Source organism: Muscardinus avellanarius, assembly GCF_963383645.1.
Source record: "Muscardinus avellanarius genome assembly, chromosome: 1".
Taxonomy (NCBI): Eukaryota; Metazoa; Chordata; class Mammalia; order Rodentia; family Gliridae; genus Muscardinus; species Muscardinus avellanarius.
In genome coordinates this window covers 195,122,311-195,138,989 of record NC_137786.1, presented here as the reverse complement: position 1 = coordinate 195,138,989, position 16,679 = coordinate 195,122,311, and the positions used below count along the sequence as shown (strand labels likewise).

The window sequence follows — 16,679 nt, the reverse complement described above, 5'->3', positions numbered from 1 at the left end:
GGGGGAGGAAGTGGTCCCAGGCGGCTGGCCCGGGATGGCGGGACCCAAGTGGAAGCCGAGGGACCGGGGCCTCGGTGTTCCTGCAGCTTGTAGGCTGCAGCAGGGGGCTGGCTCAGGAAGTCATCTTCAGGGTGATGCAGCTGGAGGATGTAGGTGGAGTGGGGCAAGGAGGAGAGGTGGAGGGCAGGCTCCGCATGGGCCTCTGTCACAGCGTGGACTCCAGGGATGAATCTAGGATGTCATCCTGGTGGCTGTTGCTGTTGGAGTCGCTGTCATAGCTCTGGGGGCTGGAGTAGTTGGCTGCTTCCTGCAGCCTCATCAGCATGTTCATCTGGGAAGGACAGTAGAAAGTGTAAACAGCTGTCAGCCTAGCAGCTGCCCACCCTGACTTCTGAGAAGTGCATGCCACCGCCCTGGGACTCACCCAGGGGTCACAGCTCAGAGCAGAGGCAGTGGACAAGAGAGTGGAGTATGGACCAGGTTTCCACTTCCTAGCTACATGACCTTGGGAAAGTTACTTAACCTTTTTGTAAAGCCTAATTCTTTTTATTTCTTTTTTCTCTATGGTACTGGGGATGGGATCTAGAGATAGAACCCAGAGATGTTCAATCTTTGAGGTAAGCTCCCAGGCCTACTTTATTTTTTACTTTGAAACGGTTGCAAAGGGCCTTACTAGGTTACTCTAGTCACTAATGACCAGTGAGGTTGGTCACTAATCTGTGATCCTCTTGTCTCAGCCTCCCAAGAACTTAGATTACAAGCATGCACCATCAAAGCTGGCTTGTGCCTAATTCTTGATTTATGTGTAATTGTTAGATATAGAATGTCCCCTGAAAGAGCTCATATGCTGATAATCAGAGTTGATATAATTAAATCATTAGGGATGTAATCACATCAGGTAGCCTAGGCAGGTGGATGTGGCTGGAGGTATGGCCTTAGGGATTGTGCTTGTGTCTTGGAATCCCTTGTTTGTGCTCTCTTGATTCTAGTCTCTATGATGTGAGACTAGAGGATTTTGCTCTCTCTCTCTTCTCTCCCCTCTCCCCCTGCTTCCCACTGCCATGCCCCGAGATCCTTTGATGTAACCAGGTCAGATATGTGCTGAACCCCTGAACTCTCGAGAACTGTGAACAAATAAATCCTACTTCCTCTAACTTGTGGTGGTCAGGTGTTTTGAACTACAGCAGGGAGAATGTTGACAAAAACAGTAAGTTATAATAGTACCTGCCCCACAATGTCATGCTATTTATTGAGTCAATATACAGAGAAAACTGAAAACAAAAATAGAAGGTCTTTTAAAATATTAAACTTAATTTTTGTTTGGGAAGGCCCTACCTTACCCAAACTTAGCCCTTGGCTGAGGTAAAGATGCCAACCTAGCGCTCTTGCTCTTGAAACCCACACCAGCATTGCCAGCATCTGAATCATGAAAAACAGCAAGCCCACGCAGACCCCTGGCTCTGGCCAGAGATCAGCTGGAGCCAGCTGTGCTCCAGCTACTGCCTAAGCCTTTGTGTGGTAATGGGGAAAGTACCAGCTACGTGCAGCACCTCAGAAAACAGGCCTGGATGATCCAGGAGCCTAGAGGCAAATTACCTAAAGTGCGTGAACCTCCAGTCCCTCATCTGCAGAGTGAAGAGGATAGCTCTCAGGGCTGAGAAGGGAGTGCAGTGAAACCAAATATAATCATCCCTTAGCAATGGGATATAATCATCCCTTAGCAATGGGGCTTGCCTGGCACACAGCAAGTGCTAACCAATGTGATCTTTGGCTTCCTTGCCTATAATAAAGGGAGAGCTGAGAGACAGGTTCTGAACCATTCTCTATGTTCTATTGGCCATTTGTTTGAGAATGGAGAGGGGGAATTAAAAACTATTTTTATTTTACTTGTAACTATAAACTGTGGGTTTTTTATTTCATACAGTCATAAGTTAAGAAGACAGGACTTCTCTGGGTTAAGGCCAAGATATGGTACAGCTGGGTGTAAAATCCAGTAGCCCCTAGGGATGCTCTGCAGAGTTTCCCTGGGGAGCCAGAGCAGAGGCTCCATCAGTTAGTATCCATCTACAGAGCCAGAGCCAGGGAAGAGATGGAATTAAAGTACAAGAGAAAGTCCTCAGCAGCTGGGATTATTCACTTGTCAGGTATTCCCTGTCTACCATAACACAGTTCTGGAATAAAACCAAATCAGTCCTGTCCTCATAGAGGTCTCAATCTCAAGAGGGAGAGAACTAGTAAGTAGGAAAGCCCACAGAGACTCATGGCCCTGGGCAGAGAGAAAGAAACTTGGGAGAATTATCAAATATCTAACTTGGTAGTACAGGTGGCTAGCCATCCACAGCTAATTTCTAAGGGTCTGGGGTTGGAAAAAGAATTCTGTGGAACTCTTCTGAGAACCCCAAGTTTTACTTATTCACCTGTTGAGTTCAGTCAATGATACAAATATTCCCAGCTAAGAAAACTCTGGGAAGAGGCTAGCCATTCTTTCCTTTAAATAGCTGAAATCTCAATATCTCTCTCTCTCTCTCTCTCTCTCTCTCTCTCTCTCTCTCTCTCTCTCTCTCTGTCTCTCTGTCTCTTTCTCTCTCTCTCTCTCTCTCTCTCTCTCTCTCTCTCTCCCCCCCCGTGTGTGTGTGTGTGTGTGTGTGTGTGTGTGTGTGTGTGTGTGTTACTAGGGATTGAAACCAGCACCTCCCACATACTAGGCAAGTATTTTTCCACTGAGCTATACCTTCAGACTTATTTATTATTAAATAATAATAATAAGCTGGGAGTGGTGGTGCATGCTTGTATTTCCAGCATTCAGGAGGCTGAGACCAGAGGATCATGTTTTGTGGATTGCCTCAGCTACTTAGCTACTTAGGCCCTTCACAACTCAGTGAGATTCTGTTTCAAAAATAAAAAAACTAGCCAGGCGTGGTGGCCCACGCTTATAATTCCAGCATTTGGGAGATGGAGACAGGAGGATCGCAGTTCAGCTATTTCAGGACAGCCTCAGCTACTACTTAGTGAGGCCCTTTGCAACTCAGTGAGACCCTGTGTCAAAATAAAGAATAAAAAATAGGGCTGGGGGTGTAGCTCAGAGGTAGACTACCCCTGGGTTCCATCCCTAGTACTGCAAAAATAATTAAATAAATAATATTATTATATTTGATTTAGCAAATCAATTGCCTGCTAGGTAAGGAATAGTAAATCAGTTGTCTAATTCTACTGTATCTTTTATGAATGTTTCCTTTCATTAGGTAATGCAAGAAATATTCCCTGCGGTGTTTTTCTTTTTGCCATAGCATCCAAAGAAACTTGGGGCTAATGTTTAGGCATGAAAATAGTCATTTAACTGTGGGAGGTTTTGGTATATTTCTTTTCTCCTTGTTGAATAGCCTTTTCAGCTGGTTAGGTCTAAGTTTAGCAGTGCGACTAGATATGGTCTTATATTGGTAGAGATGATTAGAGGTTTTATTGTCACTGGTGTTGTTAATTCTGAAAGTGGCATATCATTTAAAGAGGGAGGGAGTTACACTATTAATCTTTTAGCAGAAAAAAATTCAGAGAATTTAGGGAAAAGTAAAACTAAGAAAGAAAGTATTGGCAAAAATCTTCCTAATCGTGGGTGGGCCAAGCCTTCTAAAGCAAGCCCTGTCTTAGTCATCTTCATGGTTCCAGAAAGCCTTGCATTATGCTCAATACAAGCTAAGTGCTCTGATGTTAAGCCACTGGGGGAACCCAGAACTCACCAGCGGGTCTCCTTCAGCATCACTGGGGGGCACCTGCTTGCTGGTTGACCCCTCTCGAGGCATGGAGTAGCCGTCGAAGCCGACATCCTCAGGCCGTAGCTGCAGGAGGGGAGGCCACTCATGCTGCTGTGGGCTGGCTGCCCATGGGTAGGTGTCCATCACCCACTTGGCGGGATCCTCCCAGGGGGCACGCCGTCCATAGAGCTAGAAACAGGAAAAGAAGGCACGGTCTGGAAATGGGCTAAGAGAGACCTCTTTTGCAGCTCCAATTCTGCAGCTTTCTAAAAAAAAACTCCACAATCCAAGTATCATGCCACTTCCTGAACTGCAACCTAAGGAAGTCACCCAAGGTGCAGACAGACTGAAGGGCACAGGTGTCGGAGTCAGGCCGACCTGGGCTTAGCTCAGCTCTGCGGCTTGCTCACTGCAGCCTGAACCTCTGGGCCTTGCTGGTCCAATTTGGAAAACTGGCTCCACAGGAGAAAAAAAAAAAAACAACAATCAGATTTGAAGCACTTGACAAGTTCTATGATCTGAATACTCCCAATCACAGCCAATTGCCAACTATTAACATGATGTCAGTGAATGCAGAGTTGGAAAGAGGAACTCACAACCAGGATTCATGAGCTGGCTCTAGAACTCCACTGGGCACACCCACCCAAAGACTATTTCCCAAAGACACGGGGTGCTGGGCATCAATAGGGCAGGCAGAGGTCACCAATGGCCCTGGTTCAGTGAAACTCCATTGCTGAAAGTGGTTTTCTCAGAACCCCTCTATAGATGCAACAGTCCCTGACAAAACTGCTAACAGAGGAGGCAGCAGGTGGAGGGTAGAATTGTAAGTCCTCCTCTCTGGTCATGTACTTCTCAACAGTGTGTAGAACAGCTCTGAAAACAAACTGTACTATCACTTAATTTTATAAGACTAACAACACTACATCTCTAAACACCTTTTCTTAAGATTTAAAAATATGATTTCAGTGACTACTAATGGCAATATTTTTTGTGGTACAGGGGGTGGAACCCAGGGGTTTTTCTACCTCCGGGCTATACTCCCAGACCTATTTTTTTATACTTTATTTGGTAACAGGGTCTCACTAAGTTCCTGAGAGCCTCACTAAGTAGCTGAGGCTGGCTTCGAACCTGTGTGATCCTCCTGTCTCAGCCTCCCAAGCGCTGGGATTACAAGTGTGCGCCACCACACCTGGCGACTATTAATGGCAATTTTAAGGAATATATACTTTTTTTTTTTCTCCTGTCTCAGCCTCCTATGTACTAGGATTACAAGTGTGTGCCATAGAGCCTGGTTTATACATTGTGTGTGTATGTACGTGCATGTGTGTGTGTGTGGTGGGGGAGGTTACTAGGCATTGAAGCCAGGGCCACTCTATTTCTGAGCTATATGCCCAGGCATTTAAACAATTTAAAAATCTGAAATGAATCACATTAGGTTGTTGAGGCTGGTGTCAAACCTATGATCATCCTGTCTCTACCTTCCAAGTACTGGGATTAGAAGTGTGTGCTACCACAGCCGGCTGGCTTATACATTCTTTAAAGAACAAAAATCTAGGCTAGACTACTTCCCAAAGTGAGGCTTTGAATATTGTGCAGCTAGGTGTAGTATGTACACCCCTCTCATTTGACAAAACCACACTTTACCATTTCCTGGGTATGGATACCTAGGAACACATTATTTTCTCATTTAACTACCACATGACTCTAAGAGGAATTTTACTGTTGAGTTTTATAGATGGGGAGACAGGCCCAGGGAAAAAGGAGGCAGAACTGGAAACCAAATCTGATTACCTCCATGGACCATGGGTGTCCAAATCAATATGGTGAGACAGGCCTGTAGAGGCTGTCCACAAACCCGAATCCTCCTGTCTCAGCCTCCCAAATACTGGAATTACAAGGGTGTGTCACCACGCCCGGCTTTTAAATTTTTATTATTGTAATTTTTGTGGTAGTAGAAATTGAACTCATAAATGGTGTACCTCTGAGCCATACTCCCAGCCCCTTTTGTTTTTTATTTTGAAACAGCAACTAAGTTGCTGAGGGGTTTTACTAAGTTACTGAGGCTTGAACCTGTGATCCTCCTGTCTCAGCTTCCCAAGTACTAGGATTATAGGTGTGTACCACCGCCCAGCATGTCTGGGTTCTTAAAGGCACTCCTTCTATGGGGGCCTCAGGGTACAAAGATAGAAAACGCCTTATCCACACTGGCTGCAGCAGGGCTCCAGGGTGGAGGACCATCTGGGCCTGTCGGGCCAGGGAATCCTAGAGTGCAGAGGGGAGACATGGCCAGGTGCAGAGAGGAGAGCTATCAATGGACTAGACCAGGTTTTCCCAAGTTACAGGCTGCCTCGCTGGATTCCGGGTTGCCCAACCCCACCCCTCATTCACCAGGTGGGGACAAAAGGGCTAAGAAGCAGAATCAGTTGTGAAAGGTCACAGAGCAGAGCTGGATTCAGGCCTGGCAGCAGCTTCCTTTTCAGGGCTTTTCCCACTTTAAGCTCCTGTGAGAGAGCCGGTGATTGCCAGGCCTGGCACTGCGGGAGCCGCTGTTCACCAGCTGTCAGTATGCTGGCTGGGCATACTGGGTGAGGTTTGCCGGTCCTCTGTCCACTATACTATGGCCTGAGTCACCCAGGACCTTTGTGTCTGATGTCTGTCCCGATACCACCCACCTGCCCCTTCACTCTGTATTTATGGCTACTCCTTCTCCACTCAATACAGTGACACATGCTTATAATAATCCCAGTTCTTGGGAGGCTGAGACAAGAGGATCCACAGGTTTGAGGCCAGTGCAGACTAACATAGTGAGACCTCATTTCAAAATAAAAACATAAAAGGAGTTGGGGATGTAGCTCAGAGGCTCTGTCTATCCGTCCGTCTCTCTCTCTAACCAACACACACACACACACACACACACACACACACACACACACACACCCCACATACACAAGGTCTCCTATGACCTCATCTCTGTTGCAAGCACCTCATGTCTAGCTCTGACCTAATCTGTTGCTGTATCTTCCTTAACCTGGGGCAATGGTGAGTCTCAGGCATAGAAGTCTGGTCTGACAACCTACGGACAATTCATAGTCGGAGCAGGAAGGGACTGTGGAAAGAGGTACATGTGCACACAGTGTCTAAGAATGGGAGAGAAAACAGAAGCAGTGGGATATTTAGAGCTCAAGAAGGCCGTTCCAAATCAGAAACATTCCTGCAGTTTTTAGAAATTTCTCTCACTGAAGAGTTTCCAGTGGAATTGGACTGTCTGCCCCAAGCCAGACTTCCCATGTCCACAGCTAAACCAACCCTTCCCAACAGTGACTGTTTCTGCCTCCACCCCCAGCTGCAGGAGGGGACCTCAAGGCTGCAGAATCTCAGAGGACACAGCTCAGTAAGTCCCTAGAGATCATCCAGCCCAGTGATGTTCATACCTTTGCTCTTAATCCCTGACCCCCACCACTGTGGTTTGAGGGACTTTTAAGTTTCATAAAAACCAGACTGAAAACAGTTTTCTAGTCCAACTTTCAATTTACAGATGGGGAAGCTGAGGCCCAGAGGCAGGAGCCGCCCAGGGTCTGACAGCAGGCTTGGTAACTGATGAATGGCCTTGTGTTTGCCCCCTCCACCATGCCCATTCCCTCCTGGACCAGGCCTGCCCGAGGCAGTGAGACTTTTGAGTTGTCCTTTAGACTACAGACACCTTGGCAAGTGTTTCCAATGACTACTCCAAAGGGGAACAGGCCTCTAGACTGAGTCATGAGACAAATGCACATTAAGTGCAGCTAATATCATCTGTAAGAACAGAAAATATTTTTACAAGCCTCCCACTTGCCGCCGGACATGTTCAAGTCCAGGTGATGAATGGCTAAGTACTGCAGCAAACCAAAGAAACATCCCAAAGCTCCTTGGCTTCACTGCAGAGGCCTGAGGGCAGTGGCAGAGACACTTGGGTGGGCAGACAGACAGACAGACAGGCAGAAAAATAGACAGAACATTCACTTTCCCCAAGGCAAGGAAATAGCCTGGCATCTTCACTGGCTCAGAAGAATGAGAACAGGGTGACAGGAAGCCCAGACACTGGAAACTAAAACCTGGGCCACTGTGAGCCTTCAGATCCTATAGGATGCATGGGACTCCTGGGAGCATGTGGATGCATGAAGGCACACATTCAAGCAGTTACACTTACTTACACACACACACACACACACACACACACACACACACACACACCAAAAATACTGAAGTTTTGCAAAGATACCTAGCATCCACTAGGGGGCAATATAACATTTCCTCCAGGCATGGATGTGCCTAGTGGAGGGGGTGTCGGGCAGCAGATGCTGAAGATTGGTTACAGCAGGGAGGGTCTCCCTAAGGTCCCACCAAGTCCATACCACCACAGACAGCCCTTTTTCCTGGCTCTTGATGTGTGTCAACCCCATTAGAACCTATTCCAGGGACTCCACCTCTTAGCTGAGTTGAGATGTGACCTTGTATAGTGTCTGGTACACAGTTAAGTATAGACTCAGATGACATGCAGGAGAGTGAGGAATTAAATTACTACCTTTTAAATAAAGGAGTCCTGTTGTCAAATGATATCGCATGTAGAATTCTGCTGTATAAGACACAATACTTGTTCCCTGAGCCACCTGAAGCTTCCTGGGAGAAGTATGGGTTTCCCAGGTCAGGTAATATCCACAGTAGTTGGGAACTTTATTATAGCCTGCTGGGTGAATTTGATAAGGTTTAAAGATTTCTGCTGTGAGCCTTGGTTTGTCTGTAAGATACTGGGCTACAGGAGCTAAATGAGATCATGCATGTAAGGCCCCTTGTATGGTCCCTGGCAAATAGTGGGCCCTCAGCAAATATCAGCAAAATTTCCTCGAAAATTAGAGGTACATAAAGAACACAGCAAGTCTTCTCCTGAATTAGCAGTTCTATGAGGTGTCCTAGACTCGGCGCGATGAGGAGGTCACAGGCTTAGGACAGGGCGGCTTGCATTTGAGGCATTTTGTAGAATGCTGGTGCTGGCTGCCCCTCTGCACTGTTCCCACACTTATGCCATGGATATAGAATGCCCCCTGGAAAAGCTCATGTACTGGCAAGGTAAAAATGTTCAGAGGTGAAATAATTGAATCTTGAGGGTTCTAATCTCATCAGTGGGTAAATCCACTGACAGATTAATACCAAGAATAGATCATTGGCTGTTCACTTAGCCAGGTGGGGCCAGGGCATGGCTGGAGAATGGGTCACTGGGGGTGTGGTCTTGGGATCCCTCTCGCCACTCCCTCTTCTCTTTGTAGTTTGGGTTCTGCTCAGGTACCAGGTACACTGCATACACTGCAGACCCTGAGAGCCTCAGATCAAGAACAGAGGATAGAGGCTTTAAAGTAAAAGAGACTGAAGACATCCAGCAGGTACGGTACGCTTCCACTGGCCTAAGAAAACAGAAGTGTCTGGGTGGCTGTTTGCCTTGGTGGAACTCACAAACAAGTCTGATCAGAGGCTACATTATGATCAGCTTACCAAGCCAGGAAGGAACCTCCTTTCCTACCTAGGCCGATTCTGCTGCAAAGATCTGAAATTGTTCATTCTTTCTTTTGTGGAAGCAACCTTTGATAGAGAGAGCACTGCTAATCAATGACTCTGGGCTGACCAAAGAGTGCTAATTATCTTGCTTCTCTCTGCCTTCACCAGACACTTGTATCTCAGCGCAGTGGCTCGAACATGTAGCATCCTTGCTCTGGTTCAATGAAACATAAGTCCTAAGAAGCACAATAGCTTCCTCTCTAAGCTCTTTTTGTCCTGAATGTCTCTGGAGACCATCACTGCTGCTATGTATTATAGGTACAAAGCAGTCGAATGTTCTCCAGGTTGAGCCAAACATCCAGAAATGATGAACACTGACAGAAACCGTTCACTCGTACTGCCCACACCACACGTGTGTGGGGGTACAGGTGCTTCTTCCTGCACCCTTCATGGTTCCACAACACTGTCCTGTCTCCCACTGTACAGTACCCAGGAACCAAAGAGGCTCCCGGAAACCTGGCTACAAAGCTGGTTGCTGCATTATTCAGCTGTGCACTTTGGGTGTGGGAAGCCTGCTGAATTTCTTAGGCTACCTCTAGGCTCAACAATAAAACTGTCCCAAGCTGCAATGAAATGGTATGCTCCTACGTAAACTCGGAGCAGAGCAAGAAGTAAAGAATTTGTACTTCCAGCTGCTGCATTATGGGCCCCAAAGTCCAGCTGTGGTCCTGATACCAGGTAGTGAGAGCCTTGGGGCCCGAGAGCTAAGCACCTGGAATTCAACTCAGAAGTCACGATCCTTCAAGCTTCACATCTACCACCTTGGGCAAGCCACTTAGTCTCTGGACTTTTTCCTCGTAGAAAATAAAAACCAACCAACCAAATTAAAAAAAAAAAAAAATCTGTGCCCAAGGTGCAGGACTAATCCAAAGCACAGAGCAGATATGAGAATACTTTGCAAACTGAAGTGTCACACACATATTGGGTTCCATTTCTTGTGCACTTACTATCCTGAGCACTTCATGATTTTGTTTAATTTTTGCAACAACTCTTTAGGCAGAAGGCTATTATTATCATCCCCTTCTGTGCATGAGGGTGAAGAGGCACCGAGAGGCCAAATGATTTACCTGGGGTCACACAGCTAATAAGTGGCTGAGCCACGATTTGCAGTCAACTGTTCTTGCACTGTGCCAAGCTGACGGCTAGACAGGGGAGGGCCGGTCAGCTCATGTCAGTCGTAATCCAAAGGAGGAGAAAAGAACAACTCATCTGGTCACCAAAATAGTGTCACTAGCTCTAGGGAGCCAGGAGGTGGTTTGCCTCTCACCTGGAGTCCTTCTCTGACGGCTTCGAGGAGGTAGGGGATGATGGAGTAGTTCCACAGGTCGGTGAACCACACCCTGGAGCCATCCACGTCAATGGGGCACGACAGGAAGAGCCGGGGCCCTGGGGACCACAGTGAGCATATGTCAGAGCTGAAGCAGGGCTGGGCGGGTATCAGGGATGCCACCATCTGGGGACCTGTCACAGGGCTGATGGGAGAGTGCCGGCTGCTGCCTGGCAGGCTCTGAGGGACGCTGGCTCCCACTGCACCCCTCAGGACACCATCTGATAAAAAGACGCATGGAGAAGATGTTGTCTTGGGTATTACCAACCGTGACTTGAAGAATGGAAGCACACTGTCCAAGAGAACAGACGTGATCGTGCCAATCATGGAATACCTACACCGGAGTACTTTTCAGCTTTAAAAATAATTTTAAAATCTGAGTAGCAACACTGAAGTCTCATGAGGCCATAAACATACTATATGCACACTATAATTATAACTATAGTAAATATGGATGCATGGCCATTGCCAGAAGAAATAAACTCAGCCAGGCACGGCGGTGCATACCTGCAATCCAGTACTTGGGAGGCTGAAACAGGAGGATCAAAAGTTTGAGGCCAGTCTGGGTAATTTAGCAAGACCCTGTTTCAAAATAAAAAAGGGCTGAGAGTATAGCTCAGTGGTAGAACACCCTTGGGTTTAATCCACACTACAAAAAAATAAGCTCAAACTGAAATGACCATATCAGGATAGTGAGATGATTGGTGATCTTTTTTTTTTTCTTTCTTGGTTTTAAATCTCTAGTTTTCAGAAATGCTCTTAAGATTATTTTTAAAGCAAAGTAGATCCTAAAGGGTACTTTCAGCCTGGGAAAGCTCTGGGTTGGGGTCTTCATTGAGCTGGCAGTTTCTACGCCAGCCTGGACAGGGCACATCTCTCCCTGCTGACCACTGTGGTCTGGGGTTCATCTCAGCCTGTGATTGTTTCTCTACCTCATTCTCGACCCCCGAGGACAGTCCAGTATCCTGCCACGTACTGTCCTGGCCAGGGCCTTTAGGACAGCCACTGGAGGAAGCCAGGGCTCAGGAGCATGGCTCCCTGCCAGCTAGCCGACCCCCTGCCTGGCCCACCTACCGATGGTGACGTCTGAGGAGCTGTGAGCCTCCAGGAAGCGGTTGAGGTGATGCCAGACCTTAGGAATCCAGTCGATGATTTTAACTAGCTCCACATTCCGCACCCGCCCGCTGATCTCTGTCTCCATGAGCTTCCTCCTCAGGAACCGGCCAAGGAAACCCTTCACCGGCTCCGTGTGGTTGGCACAGAGCACCCACCTGGGAAGTCAAGGATGTTTTTCAACATGACTGATGGTGAGCAAAATGATGGTTAACCTCAAGGACAAAAGAAGAAATGGAAGATGTGTGTTCTAATACTGAAACAGGACTCACTATGGGCCAAACACTGTTCTAAACATTGTACACACATATTAACTCATATGTGGTAATCCTAAGCAGGAGATATTATCATAGCTGTATGGTGGTGCATGCCTGTAATCCCAGTACTTGAGAGGCTAAGACAGGACGATCACAGATTTAAGGCCAGCCTCACTTAGAGAAACCCTCAGCAACTTGGAGAGATCATGTTAAGAGAGAGAGAGAGAGAGAGAGAGAGAGAGAGAGAGAGAGAGAGAGAGAGAGATAGATAGATAGATATGGAGATAGGGATAGGAAGAGAGAGGAAAGAGGGAGAAAGGAGGGAGGGAAGGAAGGAAGGAAAAAAGGGAGAGAGGGAGGGAAGGAGGAAAGGAGGGAGGGAGAGAGGAAGGAAAGAAGAAAGAATCACGCATAGTGGTACCTAATGTAATCCTTGTACTTAGGAGGCTTAGACAAGAGAATTTCAGGTTGGAGGACAGCCTCAGCAAATAGTGAGACTTTTCAACCTAGTAAGACGCTACTTAAACAAACAAACAAACAAACAAACAAACAAACAAAGCCAGGCATGGTGGCGCACACTTATAATTTCAGCATTTGGGAGGCTGAGACTGAATGATCGCAGTTCGCAGACAGCCTCAGCTACTTAGTGAGGCACTCAATAACTTAGTGAGACCCTGTTTCAAAATAAAGAATAAAAAATAGGGCAGGGGGTGTAGCTCGGAGGTTGAATGCCCCTGGGTTCCATCCCCAGACATGCAAAAAAAAAAAAAAAAGAAGAAGAAGAAGAAGAAGAAGACGATGACGACGACGACATAGGGCTAGGGATGTACCTTGGAGGTAGAATACCACTAAATTCAATCCCCAGTACCACAAAGAGAAAAAATAAGGGGGAAAAAAAAAAGAATAAAACTCTGAGGTAGAATGCTCCTGGATATTCAACACTTCCCTCTCTCTCTCTCTCCCTCTCTCCCCCTCTCCCCCTCTCTCTCATATTTATGTATATATGGCTCTGTCTCCACCCCATTTTACAGAAATGATGCTGAGGACAGACAGGCTATGGTACATGTCCAGGATCAAACAGCTGGTTAAAAGGCGAGCTGAGATAGGACCAAGGCAGTTTGGCTCTAACCACTGAGTGCACTGCCTTGGATGCTTGGGAGTCACTGCATTATGGAATCTAACACTACCTTGGACACAATCCCCAGCCCTCAGGAGATTGTGGCCTAGCTCGTTGACTGGTGGACATGCCAATGGAGCGCAGAGACAATAGGGGAGGTTCCTCAGAGGACAGAGGGCAGGGTTCTGGGCTGAGGCTGGAAGGATGATGGGAGGCAGGAAGGAGGTCAAGGTGGGGACGGGGCGCATGCCGCAGCCCTGAGCATGGCACAGGGATCATGTGGGGTGTTTAGAGTGTAACCCAGGCTTAGTCTTAACCTGACAAATTATGAAGATTTCATTCTGTGGGCAACAGGGAGCCACTGAAAGCCTTTAGGCACGAGGCCCGGTGATAAGAGGAACCTTCTAGGATGCTCGTCAGGCTGCCACGGTGCAGGGGAAGGCCAGGAGTGGGCCAAGCTGCAGGCAGACATATTGGTCAGAAAATGATTGCAACGTGTGCTGGGAGGGAGGGGATGTGCCAGTGATGGGGCAGGAAGGGGAGATGGCCTGAGGGACCGTGGGTAGGAAGGAAGCATAGATCAGATGGGGGCCGCCTGGATGAGAGGAGAGCCGAGCCCTCCGTGGCTTGGAGGAGCTGACTATTCTCTGTTACCATTTAGACCACTTTAGCAGCTGGGAGGTCCCAGCCCAGGAGACAAATTCTTACCCCATCTAAGGGTCTGGGTGTGAGGGGCAGAGTCAGCAGAGGTCAAGGCAGGGGAAGGTACTGATCGATGCCAAGGCGAGCAGCAACCCACCTCGAGTGGCATCCTTACACCCTGGATGAAGGCGAGCCCTGGTGTGTGCTGGGGCAGCGGGAGGGGAAAACAAGCCACCAGGGACTTGAAGGAGGTGGATCTGGCAGGTCCACAGACCCAGCTAAGTGGGGACATTCCTAAATATGAGCTGCTTCCTGGGGACAGGGAGAGGCACCTCCGGTGATGTGCCAAGGTGACCGGGTGCTGACAGCCCCTCCAGAGCTGCCTCTGACACTGCTCCAGCGGCACCTAGAGCCCCAGGGACCTGAGTTCAAGTTTTAGCTCTGCCACTGATCCACTGGCAGCCTCACATGAGTCTCTAAATTCCCCAAGCCTCAGTTTCCCCATTTGTAAACCAAGAATGATAAACGTAACTACTTGAGGTTGAAATGAGAATTAAATGAGTTAGACTGGGGAAATAAATATTTAACAGGATGCCCAGCATTCAAGATACTCAAAACATGCTTCTCGACACTCCCTTGCTGGGGCCCTTTCTTGCGATTCCATCACTTAACTAGATGAGGGGAGGGACGCCTTACCTGAAGTTATGATGAAGCTGCAGGTTGGGAGTAGAAGAGGTAGCCTGGTTCATTGTGCCAATTATGTAAGGGCTGCAGGGGATACAGGACGAGAAGCTTGTGAGCCCGGCCGCCTAACTCCCATCCCCACCCAGCGCATGCGCACTGCTTCATCACCGAGCTGGCCGGTCCACACGCAGGCCCAGCTCCTCCCCTGAAGGCGGCACACTGTCTCAGGAAATACGAGGTTTGGGACTGGCGCTTACCATTTATGGTACTTGCAGTTGAGCAGCCCATTGAAGATCTCACCCAGAGAGCTGACGTGGTGCAGGTTGTCCAGGATGATGACGAGGGGCATGTCCACAGCGTTGTTCTCGCTGTTGCACTGATCGGCGAGGTTGGACAGGTACTGGCGCAATTCCTATGGAGGCCAGGAAAGAGCGTGCAGGTTGGTGAATGCACTCCCAGAAAACGCGCATGCTCTGGGCCTTGGTTCACCCAGGCAAGAGAGGTGCCAAGGTCCTGCAGGGAGCTCTGCTGTGAACCCATTCTGAGCACTTGCCTGGTACAGGGCATCAGCTCAGAGCTCAGGGGATGCAGGCAGTAATGGGATGAGTACCTGTGTCCTGCCTTTTAGCACTTACTAGATACGCTTGCCAACCTGGCCAGTGGGCTGCTGAAGGTGGGTGCTTCACTACTCTCTGAAACTCCATAGCACCTGCCCAGTGCTGCGTACACAGAAACCCTCGACCCATCAGCACAGCAGAGGCCCAGCTGCACACATGGGCTGTGGCAGACACAGAGAGCCGTGTGGGCCGAAGAGTCTATACACAGGGGGCTTTGGGAGGTCCTATTAATAGGGCCGGCTCTGAACTTGGACAGCTGGGGCATCGGCACAGCTGGGGCTAGCATGGAGCCTGGGTAGAGGGATGCATGTAAGAAAAAGGAGAGCTGATGGCGTAATGGGGGAGAGGCTGACGCAGGGAGATAAGGACTCGCTGAGGACCCAGAATGGCTGCCTGTCATCGCACGGCTGACATTGCTGAGGGCCTTTACACACAGGGACTTCTGCAGCCCCATAACCCGGTAAGGTAGGTGCCATGATTAGCTCCATTTTACAGATGGAGCAGCTGAGCAGGTCAAAGTCAGGTGACTGGCCTGAGATGGCGCTGGGAGCAGGTGTGGCTGGGGTTCATGCACTGATACCTGATCCAGTGCATCTTCAAAGCATTATCAGCCTGTCCTAGATGCTCGCCTAGCTGCCCAGGGGTGACATTATCTCTTCCCAGCATGTACTCACTCCAGGCTTCCCTTTTAAGTCAAAATATTGCTTGCTGGCAATAGAAGCAGATCACCTTTTCCCTAGTTCTTTCGGCCCCTCTTCACTTGGGTTCTTGGCCCCAGGCACCTGACAAGGACAATGGTGAGCTGGGCTCTGTAAAGGTGCCCTGCCTAGAGGAAAGGAGGGGCTGAAGCCCAGCCTGGGCTTCCCTCCCCAGCTCAGCCTCAGGGCCTTCCCTACCTGACCCACATAACGCTCTCAACAGAGGGGCTCTGAGCACTTCTCCTTTGCTCTGCCCTTGCATCAAACTCACTTGGGGAACTTGTCAGTGGTGCAGGTTCCTGGCTCCACACACCTATCCAAATAGACCCTCAGGAAGCAGCGAGCTCTAGGGCTCTGTGTCTTCAACACCTAGGTGACTGCTAAGGCATGGGAGCCATTTCTCATGCACCTTCAATACTCTGGCCCTTCTGCACCAGGCCAGCCAGACTGAGCTGTGGGAATGAACGGGTCCTTCACTGCAGATTCCAACCAAACAGGTTCCCATCGCTCACTGTGTAGCGGGATGGAGCTGACCTGCTGACCAAAAGGGCCGGTGCCATGTGGAGAGTGACAGCTACTCCCATGAAGGTCTTGGTGTGAGAAGGCTAGTCGATTCACAAGACCAACAGTCCAGTCCATAAACATAAGATATGGTTATTATTGCTACTATTATTACTGTTGTTGGTTCATAAAAGGTTTTATTTTTAGAAAAATGATAATATCTCATAGGCATATAACTTCTTGGTAAACTAAAATGAACCTATATGGGGTGATCCTGAAGAACTACTATAATGGTACATCATAAACCAAATGGACTTATCCATAGATGAAACTTCTGCCTGGGAGGACTAGAGTCAAGGGCTTCCTTTCTGGCATCCTGATTCTGCCT

General features: G+C 48.4%; 1 protein-coding gene across 3 annotated transcripts in view; it reads right to left on the bottom strand.

Annotated features, from left to right (window-relative positions):
- Positions 1–205: 205 nt before the first annotated feature.
- The window catches only part of NAV2 (neuron navigator 2), a gene marked incomplete at both ends in the record, with an annotated part of 737,881 nt that continues 721,407 nt past the window's right edge, over positions 206–16,679 (bottom strand). For all 3 annotated transcript variants that reach the window (XM_080694785.1, XM_080694783.1, XM_080694784.1), the window contains 6 exons: positions 206–331; positions 3,735–3,938; positions 10,603–10,721; positions 11,737–11,933; positions 14,488–14,559; positions 14,733–14,887. In XM_080694785.1, the coding sequence (XP_080550911.1) occupies positions 206–331; positions 3,735–3,938; positions 10,603–10,721; positions 11,737–11,933; positions 14,488–14,559; positions 14,733–14,887 (873 nt within the window). The remainder of the gene's footprint in view (positions 332–3,734; positions 3,939–10,602; positions 10,722–11,736; positions 11,934–14,487; positions 14,560–14,732; positions 14,888–16,679) is intronic.